Below are 17,865 nucleotides of genomic sequence, written 5' to 3' on the forward strand. Positions count from 1 at the left end.
TACACACTGATGACGACCATCCTCTTCCTTCCAACATCCGTTTCAGTCTTTCTTCAAATCTTCCTGGTTCTTCCTCCTCCTCAAAATCTCTAGAAACCGCTCCTTTCTCGCCATCCAAATTGCCTTCACACTCGTAAAGGCGCTCCTTTTATTTCAACTTATCTCTTGCAACAGCCTTCTTGTAGACCTCCCTGTCTCCAGTCTCTCCCCTTTCCAGCCCATACTTCATTCCTTTGTCCAGATCATTTTTCCAAGACAAGAGTCTGTGTTTGTTTCCCCACTGCTCAAAAAACCCGTTGGTTTTCCACTCATCTGCATATGAAGCTGAAACTCCACTCCGTCGGCTTTAAGGAACTCAGTGCTTGTTCCTCTCCCACTAGGCCTCAACCTGCCATTTCCTTCCTCTCAAGGCAACCTCTTTCCTTGCTTCATTCCCATGGTCTTTTGCTACCGAGCTCTTGCTCACTCACCTCCTCCCTGCCTGGAAACCCCTCCACCTTCACACCCTGTTGACCTCTCTCTCCATCTTGAAATCTCTTCTGAAATCAAATCTCCTTCAGGGGGCCTTCCCTGAATCACCCATTTCCCATCCTTTTCCCCCCACCTTCGAGAAGCAACCTGACATAGTGTATAGAGCCCGGGCCCGGGAGTTAGAAGGTCCTGGGTTCTAATGCCGGCTCTGTCACTTGTCTGCTGCGTGATTTTGGGCAAATCACTTCACTTCTCTGTGCCTCAGCGGCATCACTAGTAAAGAGAGGATTGAGACCCATGTGGGACTGTGTCCAACCTGATAAAATTGTCTCTACTCCCGCGTTTAGTACCGTGCCTGGCCCATAATAGGCATTTAACAAATACCACTGTTATTATTATCATTATTATTATTATGTTTCAGTACTTCCCCGCCACCTAAGCACTTAGATACTTGTTCACTTCCTCCACTGCTATCACCGCACTTAAGTATATATTTTTGTACACTACTGCTTTCTCCTGGGTGTGATTTAATTTACTGTCTTCCCTACTAGACTGTAGTAATGCTTGAGGGCAGAGATAAGGGATTTTATCTTTATGGTGCTCTCCTAAGCACATTTTACAGTACTCTGCAAAAAGTAAGCTCTCAGTAAATACCATTTTTTGATTCATTCATTCGCTCCCTCTCTTTCTCTGTCACTTTCTGTCTCTCTCTAACTCCCGCTCTCTTTGTTCTTCCTCCCCAGGTTGTTCTGCAGGAAATGCGGTCTCACTGAAATTAGAAATTCAAGGCAATGGATGCCACCGAGCTCTCTTTTGCGATCTTGATTCTGTTGCAGATCAGTATCGGACTCTCAGCCAATGTCTTCCTCCTCCAGTTTTATGCCCGTATGGTGTCTGCCAGCCACAGGCCCAGCTCCTCTGATTTGATTCTCGCCCACCTAGCCTTGGCCAACGCCATCATCCTTCTCACCAGTGGAATCCCAGAGACCATGTCGGTTTGGGGACTGAAAAATTTCCTGGATGCCGTTGGATGCAAAATCCTCATCTACCTGTATCGAGTGGCTCGGGGTCTCGCCATCTGCACCACCTGCCTTCTGAGCATCTTCCAGGCCGTCACCATCGGCCCCGGCACCTCTCGGTGGGCGAGAATCAAGGCCAAATTACCCAAGTTGATTGTCCCCTTCCGTCTCCTCTCCTGGGTCCTCAACATGCTAATAGATGTGAACGTGCTGATATACATCACTGGCCCCCAGAACAGCAGCAGTGTTCGAATAATACTGGATCTCAAATATTGCTCTACAGTCAGCGTCAGTGCAGGAATTGCCTTGGCTGTTGCTACTGCGATTTCTCTCCGGGATGTATTATTTGTGGTGCTCATGAGCGTGGCCAGCACCTACATGGTGTTTGTCCTGCACAGACACCACCGGCAGGTCCGCCACCTCCACGGAACCGGTCACTCCCCAAAGGCGATGCCCGAGGTCAGGGCGGCCAAAAGAGTTATCGCCCTGGTCACCCTCTATGTCCTCCTCTACGGCAGACAGAGCATCATGTTCAGCATTTTACTAAACATGAAGGAGAAATCTCCCCTGCTGGTGAACAGCCACATGGTGCTGTCGTTCACCTTCTCGGCCGTCAGTCCCTTCCTGATGATCCACGGCGACAGGAGGATGAGAACGTTCCGGAAAACAGAATCTCCTGTGTCCAATACAGATCGCACAAAGGGTCTGGGGGAGACCCCTGCCTTCTCGCCCGGTCCTGCTTGACTGGCATGACCAGACATCCCGATTTGGGCACCCCTGGAGAGTCACCGCTAAGGAGATGGTGGAGGCAGCAACGAGGGCTGTTGTAGAAGAGAAGGGGTCTTCTCTCCTCGGTTACACATCCCTCCCGTCCTGGCTCTGCCCAAGTCCATGAGGACCGTCCTCTCCTCACCCTACCACGTTTCCGTGGCCGCTCCAGCAAGAATCAGCAAGGTGGAAGAGATGGATTCTGGATCCTTAACTTAATAACTTGGCCACGACTACCTTGGCTAGACCCACATCCAAGATCCCTCATTCATTCAGTCAGTCATTCGTATTTACTGAGGGCTTACTGTGCGTAGAGCACTGTGCTGAGCCCTTGGGAGAGTACAACATAGCATTCATTCATTGAATCTTATTTATTCAATTACAACCGCTCAGTACAGTGCTCTTTACCCAGTAAGTGCTCAATAAATACAATTGAATGAATTCAGTTGTACTTACTGAGCCACTTAATAAGTCCTTGGGAGGGTATAATATCAGAATAAACAGGCACATTCCCTGCCCATATTGAGCTTACAGTCTAGAGAGGGAGGCAGACATTAATATAAATCAATAAATTACAGATATGTAATGAGCTTACAGCCTAGAGGGGGAGGAAGACATTAATATAAATTAATAAATTACAGATATGTAGGTAAGTGCTACGGGGCTGGGACGAGGGGTGAATGAAGGAAGCAAGTCAGAGTGATGGAGGTAGCGGGAGATGACAAAAGGTGGGACAACCTGCTACCCTGTACCTATCCCAGTGCCTAGAACAGTGCTCTGCCCATAGTAAGCGCTTAACAAATACCAACATTATTTATTATTACTATTATTATCATAACAATAAACAGACACATTCGCTGCCCACAGTGAGCTTACAGTCTAGAGGAGACAGACATTAATACAAATAAATAAATTACAGATACTGGTGGAGAGTAATACGTTTCTAGGAAACTCCTTAGGGCCAACAGGCATTCAGTCACAGAAACCAGGAATGCAGCAGAAGCAGACATAACAAAGTCCTATGTCACGCTAATGTTGTAAAATCTTTCGATAGGTGAACGATTTCAAGGCTCTCACCATCTGGCACCAGCTCACCTATCTGGTTTCCTCAGCTATTATTCCCCACTGGCTGTCTTCCTTCCTTTCAAGCCAACTGTTTAGCTGTATCTCGCTTTTGAGCCATTCCCTCTATCCATCGGGTCCCAACTTTCCCAGAATCAAATCCCTCCCATCTCTTCCGATACATCTTCCAAGATGAATTTCTCACCAACCCGATACATATCACCTAGCGCGTATCTGTTAGAGAAGCAGTGTGGCTTAGTGGAAAGAGCCCGGTCTTGGGAGTCAGAGGTCGTGGGTTCAAATTCTGGCTCCGCCACTGACTTTGGGGTAAGTCCTTAGCTTCTCTGTGCCTCAGTTACTTCATCTGTAGAATGGGGATTAAGACTGTGAGCCTCACTTAGGACAACCTGATTAACTTGCCCAGCGCTTAGAACAATGCTTGGCACGTAGTAAGCCCTTAACAAATACCATCATCATCATCATCATCACCTCTTCAGCCAGCTAGGATTTATTAATTTAATTACACCGTCTTAAGCACTCAAGATTATATGTCCTCTCATTGTATTTATTTTGACCACAAGTGGTATAAATACTTATATAAATATCTTCCCTATTAGAGTTTAAACTCCTTGGGGCGAGGGAACAGGCCACTTCCTTGTTCTGTATTTCCCAAGGGCCTAATAAAAGCACCAAGTAAATGTTGCTGACGTTACAATTATTACCACTATTACTATTACCTACTATGCTGTGAGTCCTTGGACAGATAGAAGACTAATCCGTGAGTTTGGGGGACCAAGCTAATGGAAGTGGCAAATGATAATACTGTGTGAAAATTGGCTTTCTTTTTGTCTGTCTGTCTGTAAAACTGGATAGATGATTTCAGCGAATGAGTTCTCTCTTCCACTCTACCAGGGCAATTCCAGATTGTGATTCCCATCAGTTTCAGTCACTCCCGAGCAGGGATCGTTCCCCAAGATTTCCTTACCTTGACAAACACCTGGTCAGTGGGGAGTGGAGCGGGATATTTAGGAAAAGGGGGAAAGGGGAAAAGTGTTCCCCTTTCCCGTTTTTCCCGTTCGATCGACCGTTCAAGTCTATTGATGGAGAGCTTCCTCTGTGTGAGCAATATACTTGAGGAAGTATAATAGAGTTAATAAATATGATCTCTATTCTCGAAGATCTTACAGTACAGCTGGACTGTCTCGATCAACTAAGTATTTACCGTGCACCTTCCGTGTGCAGTGTACTGTACTGAGCACTTGGGAGAGAAAATACAGTTAGTAGACATGATCCTTGCCCTCAAGGAGTTTATAACCTAGCTGGGGAGATTCTCTTTTGCCTCTTTTCCCTCTTTCCCTCTCCTTTTTCTCCTCTCTCTGAGCGTGGCTCAGTGGAAAGAGCTTGGGCTTCGGAGTCAGAGGTCATGGGTTCGACTCCCGGCTCTGCCGCTTGTCAGCTGTGTGACTGTGGGCAAGTCACTTCACTTCTCTGTGCCTCAGTTACCTCATCTGTAAAATGGGGATTAACTGTGAGCCTCACGTGGGACCACCTGATGACCCTGTATCTACCCCAGCACTTAGAACAGGGCTCTGCACATAGTAAGCGCTTAACAAATACCAACATTATTATTATTACTCACTGACCCCTCCCTCTCTAAAATCCTCCCTCATGCAGTCTCATCCTCCCAGAATTATGTTCTCTTTATTCTCCCTTTTTCAGGGTGATCTATTCACAGTCCCCCTCTCATCCAGCCCCTTCCTTCTGAAGATCAAGCTCTCACCCCCTTCCTCATCTCATTCTAGAGAGGGCGTGCACAGCGGAGGCCAGGTTGAGGTCAAATATCCAGATCCCGCTAGACTTTAAGCTCCTTGAGGGTAGGGAGAGTGTTTACCCTCTCTACTGAACCCTGCCAAGCATCTAATTCAGAGTAGCCACTCAGTCAATGCTATCGATTGATTGACCAATAATTCCCAATCCTGTTATCATTGGAACGGGAGACGATTTTCTCTTCAGCTCCACGGGATTGCGTGGATCTGATCCATAGGCAGTTCCACACCCCTGTTGGTCCTCAGTTCCTTAAGCTCTCCCAGCGGGCTCAGGAGGGCAGGAATTTTCTCTAGGATCCAGGGTGGAATCCATGTTAGGGGTGGGATTTCCTTTTCCCACAAGTTCTTATCCTCCGGTTGCTGTGAATCACTAGGAATGGAGTGAACACAGAGAAGGTGATTGACAAATCTATGTTGGTTCTCATCTGTGGAGATCTGTTTCTCATGTTCATGAAAATATTCAGCATGATTATCTCTAGGCTGTAAAATAGAAGGTACAGAGCCAACAGGGCGACGACACATTTGACCGCCCGGACCGCGGGTATCGCCCCGGGGGAGCCACCGGGCCCGTGGAGATGTCGGACCTGCCGGCGGTGCCTGTGCAGGACAAACACCATGTAGCCACTGGCCACGCTCATGAGCCCCATGAAGAGAAAGTCCCTGAAGGAATTCACACAAGAATTTATTATTAACTCTTCTGTACTGATATTGGCTAAGGAACAGTGTTTCAGCACAAATATGTATTGATCGTTGGTGCTATTCTGGGGACCTAAAATATATACTGGAGCAGAAACATCAATCAGAAGACTGAGGACCCAGAAGAAGAGGAAACAGGGGATGATGCACTTGGGTAATTTGGCTTTGATTCCTGCCCACCGGGAGGTACTGGGGCTGATGGTGACGGCCTGGAAGACATTCAGGAGGCAGGTGGTGCAGATAACAAGGCTCCGAGCCACTCGGTAGATATAAATAAGGAGTTTACACCCAATGTCATCCAGGACATTCCTCAGGCCCCAGATAGACAAGACGCCCGGGATGCCCCTGGTGAGGAGGATGAGAATGTTTGCCAAAGCCAGGTGAGCAAAGATTAGATCGGAAGAGTTGGGCTTGTGGCTGGTGGAGACTGTGCGGATAGAAAGCAGCAGGAGGAACGCATTCCCCGAAACTCCAATGCTGAGCTGTAAAATAATAAAGATCTCATAGATTTCAGTGGCCTTCATTCTCTCGAAGTCACTTCGGAGCAGCCTGGAGGAAGAGAAGGGAAGCATGAAAGAGCATGAAAGAGAGAGGTGGAAAGAAATCGACTTCTGACAGTTCCTAAGGATAACCACATCGCAACCTCGTTTGTAAGTTAGCACAGCGGCCTTTAATAACCAGGAATGTCTACTGGGATTCCCCGCAGAAGGACCGGACCCGTGCTCTTTCCACTAAGCCACACTGCTTCTCCGTGTCATACTAGTCTTATTTTACCAAAAGAAAAGAGTGCTAAATCCATTCATTCAGTCAGTTGTATTTATTGAGCGCTTACTGTGTGCAGAGCTCCGTACTAAGCGCTGGGAAAGTACGATTCAGCCACAAATAGAGACGATCTCTATTCAACAACGGGCTCACAGTCTAGAAGTGGGGAGACAGACATCAAAACAGGTAAACAGGTATCCATAGCATCACTTTAAATAAACAGAATTATAGATATATACACGTCATTTATAAAATAAATAGAATTATAGATTTTACATATAAACACAAGTGCTGTGGGGCAGCGAGGGAGGTAGAGCAGAGGCAGGGAGTCGGGGCTAAATGAGGGGGATTCCTCGGGCTTGGGCAAGAGATTGTTAATTGAGAAGACGCTGACCTAGTGGGAAAAGCACAGACCTGGAAGTAAGGAGACATGGGTTCTAATCCCGGCTTTACCACTTGCTTGCTCTGTGACCTTGGGCAAGTCACTTGACTTCTTCGTGCTTCAGTTTCCTCATCTGCAAAATGAGGATTCCATACCTGTTCTTCCTCTCATTTAGACTGTGAGCACCATGCGGGACCTGACCATCTTGTATTTACCCCAGTGCTTAGTACCCCAGTACTACAGTACAGTAGAACAATGCTTAGTACAGTGCTTAGTACCCTTAATAATAATAATGTTGGTATTTGTTAAGCGCTTACTACGTGCAGAGCACTGTTCTAAGTGCTCGGGTAGGCACAGGGGAATCAGGTTGTCCCACGTGGGGCTCACGGTCTTAATCCCCATTTTACAGATGAGGTAACCGAGGCACAGAGAAGTTAAGCGACTTGCCCTTAAGGCATATGCTTAACAAATACCACAGTTATTATTCATTAATCTACCCCAGAGCTTAACACGTAGCAGGTTTTCGATAAATGTCACTATTACGATTAATAAGAATAGACTGAGTAGGCAAACTCCATTCCCTGCAGGAGCAGAGTGCCAGCGCTCAGAACAGTGCTTGGCACATAGTAAGCCCTCAACGAACACCATTATTATTACTATTACTATTATTATTAGATGACCTAAAGTCATTAGAAGACGAGTAGCTCCGGGGTCAAAGACGCTGGCCCGTGCTGACTCCACCATTCATTCATTCATTGAATCGTATTTTTTGAGTGCTTACGATGTGCAAAGCACTGTACTAAGAGCTCGGAAGAGTGCGGTACAACAATAAACGGACACATTCACTGCCCACAATGAGTTTACAGTCAGAGGGGGAGACAGACGTTAATATCCAGTGCTTAGAACAGTGCTTGGCACATAGTAAGCGCTTAGCAGATACCATCATTATAAATGGGTGAGGAATGATCTGGAATGGGAGAGAGCCCTGGGAGAAAACTGGGAGTGACTGGGCTCCCCATCCCTCCCCAGAACTCCAGCCAGGAGTCAGTATTTCCCCACTTCCCAATCCCACTCCTATCCCCGCTACCCAAAGAGATGGGGCCATTCAAGAGAAGCAACCTGGCTTAGTGGAAAGAACGCGGCCTTGGGCACCAGAGGATGCGGGTTCTAATCCCAGCTCTGCCACTCGTCTGCTGTGTGACCTTAGGCGAGCCACTTAACCTCTCTGTGCCTCGATTAACTCATCTGTAAAATGGGGGTTAAGTCTGTGAGCCCCAAGCGAGACAACCTGATTACCTTGTATCTACCCCAGCGCTTAGAAGCGTGCTTGGCACATAGTGTGCACTTAACATATATCGTTATTTATTATTTTTAACCTGGACACCGGGTTCCATCAGGGAGAGAGCCAGGGACAGCCCTACTGGGACCACACTCTTGTACCCCAAGACGACCTGCTCCCAGCCGCTGTTTCGAGAGAATTTCTTCCCTCTCCTACTGTGGGAACCTCCAGAGAAGGCCCTGCATAGACAGGGAACCCCAGGATGATGGAAAGGGAAACGAATCATTTAAATCCATATTCCAGTCCAGTTAATCCCAGCCCATCCCATGCCAACCTTTACAGGGCAGATGTTGGGCTGGAGACTCAGACTCCCGTTTAATACTTACTGCCCAAGCGTCAGGCGATTCCCAACCTCTCCCCAAGCCCGGCACACAGAGCCCGTCTCCCGTCGAGTCCGTTCAGTCGCCGTTCCTGCCCTGGCCAAGCCACTGGGCTGGAGACGCAAACTCCTGCTAAAACCCCGTGATCCTGGTGTCCGCATCCCCACCCCGTCACTGAGTCCAACGAAGCATGGCCTAGTGGAAAAAGCAGGGGGCTGGGAGTCAGAGGTCCTGAGTTCTAAAACTGACTCTGCCACATTCCAGCTGTGTGAACTCGGGCAAGTCACTTGACTTGTCAGTGCCTCAGTTACTTCATCTGTAAAACGGGGATTAAGACCGTGAGCCCCCTGTGGGGTAGGATCCGTGTCCAACCCGATTATCTTGTATCTACCCCAGCTCTTAGAATTGTGCTTGACACGTAGTAAGGGCTTAGCAAGTACTGTGGTTATTATTATTATATCCCATCTCCCAGTGAAACCTCTCCCTTAGACCCCAATCCTGAAACGCCCGCTCATTTCAGGAGAGATGACTTCATCCTACCTACCTGTCTCCATTGCTCGTGCAAGCTGGGAAGGCAGTTTGCAGGCAGTCAGACTTCGGCGGGACAGAGCTGAGGCAGGTATCTATCCGCCGCTTGCCTCTTCTCACCTCCCTCTCAGGGAGTGATTAGCGTTTGTGCGTGTATATGCGTGTGCGTGAATGAGTGACTCGCTGAGCACTAATCCGCTCTGACACCGAGACATCTCTGGAAATACCCAGATTCCCCATCCCTCCTGGCCATCAATCTTGAGACTAGATGATCTCTGTGGTTTTCCTCACAACTCTCTGCGGTGAAGGGACTTGTCAGGCACCCTGGAGACAAGGATGGTTTTACCAGCACATTCTGCAGGCCACCAGTCGACCCAGTTCTACTAAGAGGTCACTGTCTCTCGAGTACAGACTGCTTCTCTCAACATAAACCCCAAAGCAATACATGCAAGCCCATAGCCCAGCCAGTTCTGTATTCCCCCTGTATAGGCCCTTGAGAAATACAATAATTAATTTCTTTCTCTCTCTGTCTCTCTCCCTCTCTCTATATAGATATATATCCTGTCACTATCCTCTATCTAGAGAGAGAGAGATACTATATAAATTATACTGTTTTTCTCCGATTGAATCTCCTCTGATGATCTCTTTTTTCTTTGCCAGTTAGCCAGGCACCATTTCTATTTGACAGTTCCGTTTTTGGTTGATTGGATTTTTGCTCTCTGAAACACTTTTACCCGAGCCTCTAATGGAGTGATCTAAAACAGTCTGGCCATTTCAGGTAACAAGCAATTTGGTTTGAGCTTTTTCTAAATGGATCACACTCTGATAATAATAATGTTGGTATTTGTTAAGCGCCTACTATGTGCAGAGCACTGTTCTAAGCGCTGGGGGAGACACAAGGGAATCAGGTTGTCCCACGTGGGGCTCGCAGTCTTAATCCCCATTTTACAGATGAGGTAATTGAGGCACGGAGAAGTTAAGTGACTTGCCCAAAGTCACACAGCTAAGTGGCAGAGCCGGGATTCAACCCGTGATCTCTGACTCCAAAGCCCGTACTCTTTCCACTGAGCCACGCTGCTTCTCGAATACCAACATTATTATTATTATAATAGTAGTTACAGGAGTAGGAGCGGGTGGCTTACAGGATAGAGCCCGGGCCTGGGAGTCAGAAGGACCTGAGTTCCCATTCCGGCTCCGCCATATGTCTGCTGTGTGACCTTGGGCAAGTCACTTAACTTCTTTGGGCCTCATCTGTAAAATGAGGATTAAGAGTGTGAGCTCCATGTGGGATAGAGACTGTGTCTAACTTGATTAACTTGTATCTACTTCTTTACTCAGAACAGTGCTTGGCACAAAGTAAGCACTTAAGAAGTACCATTATTATCATTATTATTATTCAGAAACTTCTTCTCTGATGGCGGAGAAAAATATAAAATTATTTACAACTGGAGTGGTGGAAATAACTTAGTGTGCTTGTATCCATCCCAAGACTTAGTACAGTGCCTGGCCCATAGTAAGCACTTAACAAATACCACAGTTATCATCATTGTTGTTTTTGTTATTATTCTATTTTTATTATTACATGAATGTGCAATAAATCCATAAGTGGCAGAGTTGACTAAAGCGATGGTAGGGCTCAGGTTCCCAGAAAATAATCAGGGAAAATTTGTTGTTTCCAGCCCTGCAAGAACGTTGAATTTATTCATGAGATGATCACGATCGTCGAATGCGTCTCTCTGGTCAACTTCCCGAACCAGTAGGGAACCTATTGGATTAAAGCCTATGAGTTTTCTTTCTTTGAGAAGTTCAGAATTCTTCTTCTGTTATGTTGTCACCCACAAACCCCATCCTACCCCTATTTTGAGTTATACCTGCGTTTACCAGGCAGTGATATCCAGACATCACCATCTTCCAGCACTCTTTTTTCTCTGAGCCTGACAAAATCCACCAAATAACTTTAAATGCGAACCAGGAAAGCAGGCTGTATCTTCTTTACTCCCTCTAAGTCTCTCCCCAAACGAGCCATTACAGAGGACTGTGAAGTGACAGAGACATAGTGAGGCAGGGATAGAAAGTGTGAGAAACCCCTGAACAATACAACACCTTCCTGTTTCCCTCCCCCTGCTCCCAGCCCCTTGTCTTGATTAGGGAGGAGATGACTTGACAGAAGAAATATAAATTGAAAGAAGCCTTCAAAGGAGTTGTGATTTCGGAAGGGGTATAAAGATGGGAAGAGCTGTTGTCTGGGAGATTTGGAAGGATAGTGAGTTTCACGTGGGGAAAAGGGCATGAACAAGAGGCTCAGAGGTAGCCACCTTGGGCTGAGACCTGCAGGTTCACCAGGTCTTGAGCCACTCCCGAGTGTTAGAAGGGGAAGTTAGAGCAAAGGGGGAGACAGAATGGCCACCTAGGTCTCTCTACTCAGCGCTTTCAGTCCAGAGAGGAGAGCGAGGAAAGGGGAAGACTAGGAGTGGGGCCTACCAATACACCTCCCCTTAGCTTCCCATAACCTAACTGAAAACTCGCCCGCCATCTCAACTCATCTGGTATTAAACATAGAGTAGAAGAAATGTCAAGGGCAGAGTAAATTTTGTGATGCTGGTGCGATTGAGCTCAGTTTTGCCACACTGTGCCAAGGCAGCAGGACTCTGGTTCTGGGGTGGCTAGCTACCTTTTCATCCGAGTGGATTTTGGCCACCTCCTTGCTCAGGACCTGGGGAACAATTCGCTGTCCGTGTATAGGACCCTCCAAATGTTTGGTGTGTTTTTTTCCCAGCTAACGGGCAAGTTCTGGTTCCAACAATGAAAAATGAGGGCCTTAGCTACATCCACACCCGCTGACCCAGCCCTCCATCCATTTGGCCGATTTTCACGCTGGAAGAGGGCAGGCCAGAAGAAACGAATCAACCTGGAGCAGCGTGTCTGAAGATAGTACAGAGCTCTGCACATAGTAAGCGCTCAATAAATACTATTGAATGAATGAATGAATGAATGAATTGTGAGGGCACACATTATCGGGGTCGTTTGGAAGCACCATACTGAAAAGGATCACGTGGATTCCTCTCTCACTGTCCCGTTGGCCCTCATTGTCGCCCTGCGCCTAACGAGGCGGAGTCAGAATGTCTCTGAGAGGAGCCATCCGTGCTTAGGAGGCACGAGATTGATCCTTCGTTCCTGGCCTTGGAACCTACATCACTTTCTTGGCAGTTCTTGTACCTCCAGCGGTACACAGAAAATGATTCATAAATGATTTTACCACAGCTACTATTATTTGCAGGGGAGCTGTTATATAGACCTGCAGGAACCTATCGCCTCTGAAAGTGTGGCTCATGTGCAGAAAAATTCTTTAACTGGTTCTTTACAGAATCGTTTTCTAGTGATCTTTGTCATTTTTACTGAACTTTACGTTCCTTTACCCACCACCTACTAGGCCAGTCATTGCAGTTTCCTCCTCGAGAGGGAGAATTCCTTGAGGGCAAGAACTTCTTCTTCTTCTCCTCCTTCTTCGTGTGTTCCTTCAACACCAAATAAACTAAATTCCACCCACGAGACCCTCAGTAAGTGACATAAAGACAGAAGAGAAAAGCTGGGTTGTATTTATACTTTTATTTTTACCAATCATGTGAAACAGAATGGTCCCTGGTGTTTATGTGCTACTCTTGGTGGGTATTCCTCCCTCAAAAGCTGGTAATCGAGGGACATCACAGTGGGGTACCACAATAGCTGTTGAGAAACGTGGTTAAATTTAGGGCCTGGGTCTGGACATCAATGTCCATAAGCCATACAGAGGAGAGGGCGGGAAGCTGGGACGATAAGGACGATGTTAATGATAATATAGATAATGAAAACCACAATAACAATAATAGCCATATTTGTTGAGCACCAAGATTCTCACGTTCCCTGAAACAATGAGCAGAATGAAACTCACTCCGGCTGCTTGTTAACCGAAGAGGTTGTAGATTCTTTATGGTGAGGGGGGAGGTTCCCGAAGGGAGAAAGGGTTCGAGACCCTGAGAGTCACCGGGCCTTGAGCCACTCCCGAGTGTTCCTTTCGGGATGCAGGAGGATCACATAGCACTTGGGGACGAAGATGCAGCCCAGCAGCCCGGCGCTGGAGGCCAGGATGGAGAAGATCTCCACGGCCACCATGGCCTTCCCCTTGCTGCTCTGGTAGGCGGGCAGGAAGGAGATCCAGACGCTGCAGAAGACCAGCATGCTGAACGTGATGAACTTGGCCTCGTTGAAGCTGTCGGGCAGCCTGCGGGCCAGGAAGGCCACGGTGAAGCTGACCAGGGCCAGGAAGCCCAGGTAGCCCAGGACGCAGTAGAAGGCGACCACGGAACCCTCGTTACACTGGACGACGATGTGCCCGGGCTCGGAGAGCACGTCCAGGTCCGGGAAGGGGGGAGCGGCCCCCAGCCAGGTGGCGCAGATGGCCACCTGGACCAGGGAACAGACGAGGACGATGGAGGCCGACACCCGGGGGCCCATCCACGTGCGGCTGCGGCCCCCCGGAACCGTGGCCTTGAAGGCCACCACCACCGTGACCGTCTTGGCCAGGATGGAGGAGACGGCCACCGCGAAGACCACCCCGAAGGCGGTCTGGCGGAGGAGGCAGCTGACGGGGCCGGGCCGGCCGATGAAAACGCAGGAGCAGAGGAAGCAGAGGGTGAGGGCGATGAGGAGGGTGTAGCTGAGGTGGCGGTTATTGGCCCTGACCACGGGGGTGTCTCGGTGCTTAATGAAGACGCCCAGCACCGCGACGCTGAGAAGAGAGAAGGAGAGGGCGAGGAAGACCAGGATCATCCCCAGAGGTTCTTCAAAGGTCAGGAAGGTGAAAGCCTTCGGGAGACAGCTATTCCTCTCCCTATTTGCATAGTGGTCGTCGGGGCACTTCACACACGTGTCCATGTCTGAGGGTGAACAAACGGGGTCTCAGACTGGTTCCAAAGCCACACTCGTCCCCCACCCTGAGAACCACTGCTGAGTGATAATGGCAGAACCTGGGCTGTGACTGTGGATTGTGTCTGGGTCCAGGAGCCCCTCCAGGTAAGGTTCTCAACCCCAGTTTACTTGTTTACTGTGTGATCTTGGGTAAGTCACTTAATTGCTATCACCCTCAATTTAGTTCTAAAATGGTGATTAAATCCTACTAATTCCAATTCAGACTGCGATCCCAATGTGAGACCGGGACAGTGTTCTTTCGGGTGATTTTATATCACCCTCTAGATTGTAAGTACCTAGTGGAGAGGGAACATGTCTAGCCATTCTATCATATTATCGTATTGTACTCTCCCGTATGCTTAGCACAGTGCTTCACACAAAATATGTGCTCAATAAACATGAGCGATTGACTGGAATATAATAAGCGCTACATAGGTGCTATAATAAAACAAGAATAGGGTTTCCCTTTTGGTTGATTTTGGTTTGTTTGTGTGTGTGTGTGTGTGTGTGTGGCAATTGTTACATCAGCACATTTCATGACTATTTCTAGGCTCTTCATAGCAAATCTTCCTAACGTTAATCTTGAGCCTATTTCTTGGCTACTAGTTTCTTTATTATTGACTACAGGTCCCAGGAGAGAAAAATCGTCAACTACTTCAATCTTCTCTCAGCCCACTAAAAATGTGTCAAAACTTCCTGTTATCATGATCTTTGTTTTCTGTTTTTTTTTGACATTCTAGGCCCATCTATGCCACAGAAATACAGTGTTTCTAGTGATGATGAATGGATCTGAATTCTGGACAGTGAAAACACAGGATAGAAAGAACGTCTGTGCTTTCGAAATGCGGTGTTGGAGAAGGCTTTCTCAAGTACCATGCATTGCCCGAAAGACCAACAGATGGATTTTATAGCAAATTAAACCCAAGTGGTCTTTGGCCAAATGACTCGACATAGATGAGCACGGTTTGGACACATAATTGGCAGGACTGATTCTGTGGAGAAGACACTGATGCTAGGAAAGTGCAGGGAAAATGAAGAAGAGGTAGACTGGCAGCTAGATGGATAGAGACAGTAACAAACCTAATGGTAGAACAATTAGAAGGGTTGTGGATTATAGCAGAGGACGGGACGTTCTGGGGAAAGTACGTCAGTGGAGTCGCTCTGAGTCAGACATGACTCGACGGCACTTAGTAATAAGAATCATAGGGTTTTCTTACTTTGTCGGGATGCCAAGAGACCCTGGACACAGTCACCTGGAAGGGGCTTCCAGAGGATCGTCCAGAAGGCTGCCAGGCAGGGGTCGGAGTTAAGGTCAACACTTACTCATCTGATTGCTGACCGCCCCCTCGGGGCACTGGATACAAGTAAAGCAGCATATGGGCACACCCGACTCTCTTGTTTTTCGCGTTCCAGGCTGACAGTCACCACTGCACACGGAGGTGGGGATCTGAGGATGGAAAGAGAAAGTGGGGAGTGGGGTATCGGAGCACCGCAGGGAAGACAAGGGAATCGGGGGCAATTCAAGGGTCAGGGGAGGAGGGAAGAGGACCCAAGGCATGAAAGAGGAGCGAGTGAGATATTCCTGGACCTCTCTCGATCTTCATATACAGCTGACGACCGCTCTCCTCAATCTCAGTGCCTTCTTAAATTCACATCTCCTCCAAGAGACCTTCCCCCTTCCCGACTAATCCCTCTCCCTCTCTGTCATCTTTGCACTTCCACCTGTTGCCTTTGCTAATCACCAAACTTCAGCCAGATAGCAAATACGTACATCTCCACAATTCATTCATTCATTTTAATGCCTCTATCCCCAAGGAGATGGTAGATTTTGGTGGACATGGAACATATCTTCCACCTCCATTGTATTCTTTTCTCCCAAGTGCTTAGTACAGAGCTCTGAACACAGCAAATGCTCGATAAATACCACTGATGAATTGAGGCCTTCACAGATTAAGCACTTATTTCCAGTCTTCCCCGCCCCTCCGCATCGCCTTTACACTTGGTTCTGGGCTCCTGAAGCACCTTCCTACTCACCCCGGTCTCACACTTCTGTAGGAATCCTTATATTCGAGTGTAAGATTCATCTGAACGTCCTTATCCTCCTGTGGCCTCTCAGTTTCTTGTGGCCCGGGATCGTGTCTACCTACGCTACTGTATCCTACTTTCCCAAGTCCAGTGTTTAGCACGCACAGTAAGTGCTCAATTAATGGCTTGGTTTGATTGGGGGAAGCAGTTGACAGGGAGCACCAGTAACGAAGGGACGAGGACAGGTGATCAAGCAGGAAAAAAATGCACTTCTAGTTGCTCTCCCTTAAAGCCCTTCGCCCACACCATCCCCGCTTCGCAACTCTACTGTTACCTCGCCGCGACAAATAGGTTTCCCCAGGCTCCTCACCGATTTGTCATCTTTGGCCCACACGATGGCCTGTTGATCGATGACGAGGTCTTGGCCTGCAGGAGCCATAGAATCAAACTCCCCGACTTTGTCTTGAGCCTCGATGGGATGAGCCACAAAATTTTTGATATCATACTTTGTACTGGACACCCCTGACTCTTCCCAAACCATCCTGTTCCCATCACCGCCGTTCCTGCGGATGTGGCTCAGGACAGAGTGGACCTGGAATGACAGAGAGATCCCCGGGGCTCTCCGATGGTCGGGGCCAAGGGACTGGCCGCGACCCCGGGGAGAGAGGGTTGTTGAAGGTTGGGCTTTGGATCTGGAGGCTGGAGGGAGTGGTTGCTGCATTTCCATCGTGTATCTCCTGCCTGTGCCTTTCCGGCTCCGAAAATGGAGGTAATGGGGGGGCCAAGGAGGGAAGGGAATCTCTGCCATGAAGCATCTCTCTCTCAAGAGACAGATGGGGGAATCCAGCCCCAACGGCTTTCCTATCCCCAAGTAGAGAAGATGAGTCTCTTCAGGAGTCGAGGGGAAAGGAAGAGGAGATGAGAAAAGATGGGAACGGGGATTCATTCCGAGACTCCTACTCTAGTCTCCGGAATCAGTGGGCAGCGGCGCCCCCAAGTGGAAAGAGCACGGGCCTGGGAGCCAGAGGACCTGGGTGCGAATCCTGATGCTAAAGGCCAGGTCGTGAAACTTCAGGTGCCTCAGTTACCTCATTTGGAAACTAGAGATGAACAGCATTAGCCCTATGTTGGACAGGTAAGGTGTTCTACCTGATAATCGTGTAACCATTCAGTAGTATTTATTGAGCGCTTATTGAGTGCAGAGCACTAGATTAAGTGCTTGTAAAAAAGAGGCAATCCCTGTCATAACGGGCTCACAGTCTGGTGGCAGGGAGATAGACATCAAGTAAAGTGGAATCGATATAAATTAATAGAATTCTAGTTATATACATAAGTGCTGTGGGGCAAGGAGGGGGAAAGAGGAAAGAGAGAATGTCATGGTGACGCGAAAAGGAGGGGGAGCCGAGGAAAAGCAGGGAAGAGTTTGGCGGAGGTGAGGATGGAAGGCGTTCCAGGCCAGAGGAAGGACGTGGAGCAGGGTTCGACGGCGGGACAGGCGAGAAGGAGGCCCAGTGAGGAGATGAGCAGCGGCGAGGAGAAGAGTGTGCGGGCTGGGAGGGAGAAGGAAAGAAGGGAGGGGAGGTCGGAGGGGGCAAGGGGATGGACAGCTTTGAGGCCAAGAGTGAGGCGTTTTTATATGATACAGAGGTGGATAGGCAACCCCTGGAGATTTTTGAGGAGGGGAGTAACATGCCCAGAGCATTTCTGCAGAAAAATAATCCGG

At 48.3% G+C, this 17,865-nt stretch overlaps 2 protein-coding genes across 3 annotated transcripts; one reads left to right on the plus strand and one right to left on the minus strand.

The window, feature by feature from the left end:
* The first annotated feature begins 1,262 nt into the window (after positions 1–1,262).
* On the plus strand, positions 1,263–7,295 carry ORNANAV1R3029 (vomeronasal 1 receptor ornAnaV1R3029). Of its 2 annotated transcripts, XM_029053587.1 has the most exons (2): positions 1,263–2,191; positions 7,268–7,295. In XM_029053587.1, the coding sequence occupies exons 1-2, from the start codon at positions 1,263–1,265 to the stop codon at positions 7,293–7,295; spliced, it is 957 nt and encodes a 318-aa protein (XP_028909420.1). The 2 variants fall into 2 exon arrangements, with proteins under 2 accessions (XP_028909420.1, NP_001240350.2); NM_001253421.2 differs by lacking the exon at positions 7,268–7,295 and having other exon boundaries at positions 1,263–2,234.
* ORNANAV1R3030 (vomeronasal 1 receptor ornAnaV1R3030) lies at positions 5,461–6,366 on the minus strand. The gene has a single exon (NM_001253422.1). The coding sequence runs from the start codon at positions 6,364–6,366 to the stop codon at positions 5,461–5,463; it is 906 nt and encodes a 301-aa protein (NP_001240351.1).
* Positions 7,296–17,865: the final 10,570 nt, after the last annotated feature.

The sequence above is a fragment of the Ornithorhynchus anatinus genome, chromosome X3 (genome assembly GCF_004115215.2).
Source record: "Ornithorhynchus anatinus isolate Pmale09 chromosome X3, mOrnAna1.pri.v4, whole genome shotgun sequence".
In the NCBI taxonomy this organism is placed as follows: Eukaryota; Metazoa; Chordata; class Mammalia; order Monotremata; family Ornithorhynchidae; genus Ornithorhynchus; species Ornithorhynchus anatinus.

Bases quoted from the DNA above. Each gene is read 5' to 3' on its own strand.
- ORNANAV1R3029 (NM_001253421.2), top strand. From the start codon at position 1,263: ATGGATGCCACCGAGCTCTCTTTTGCGATCTTGATTCTGTTGCAGATC.
- ORNANAV1R3030 (NM_001253422.1), bottom strand. From the start codon at position 6,366: ATGAAGGCCACTGAAATCTATGAGATCTTTATTATTTTACAGCTCAGC.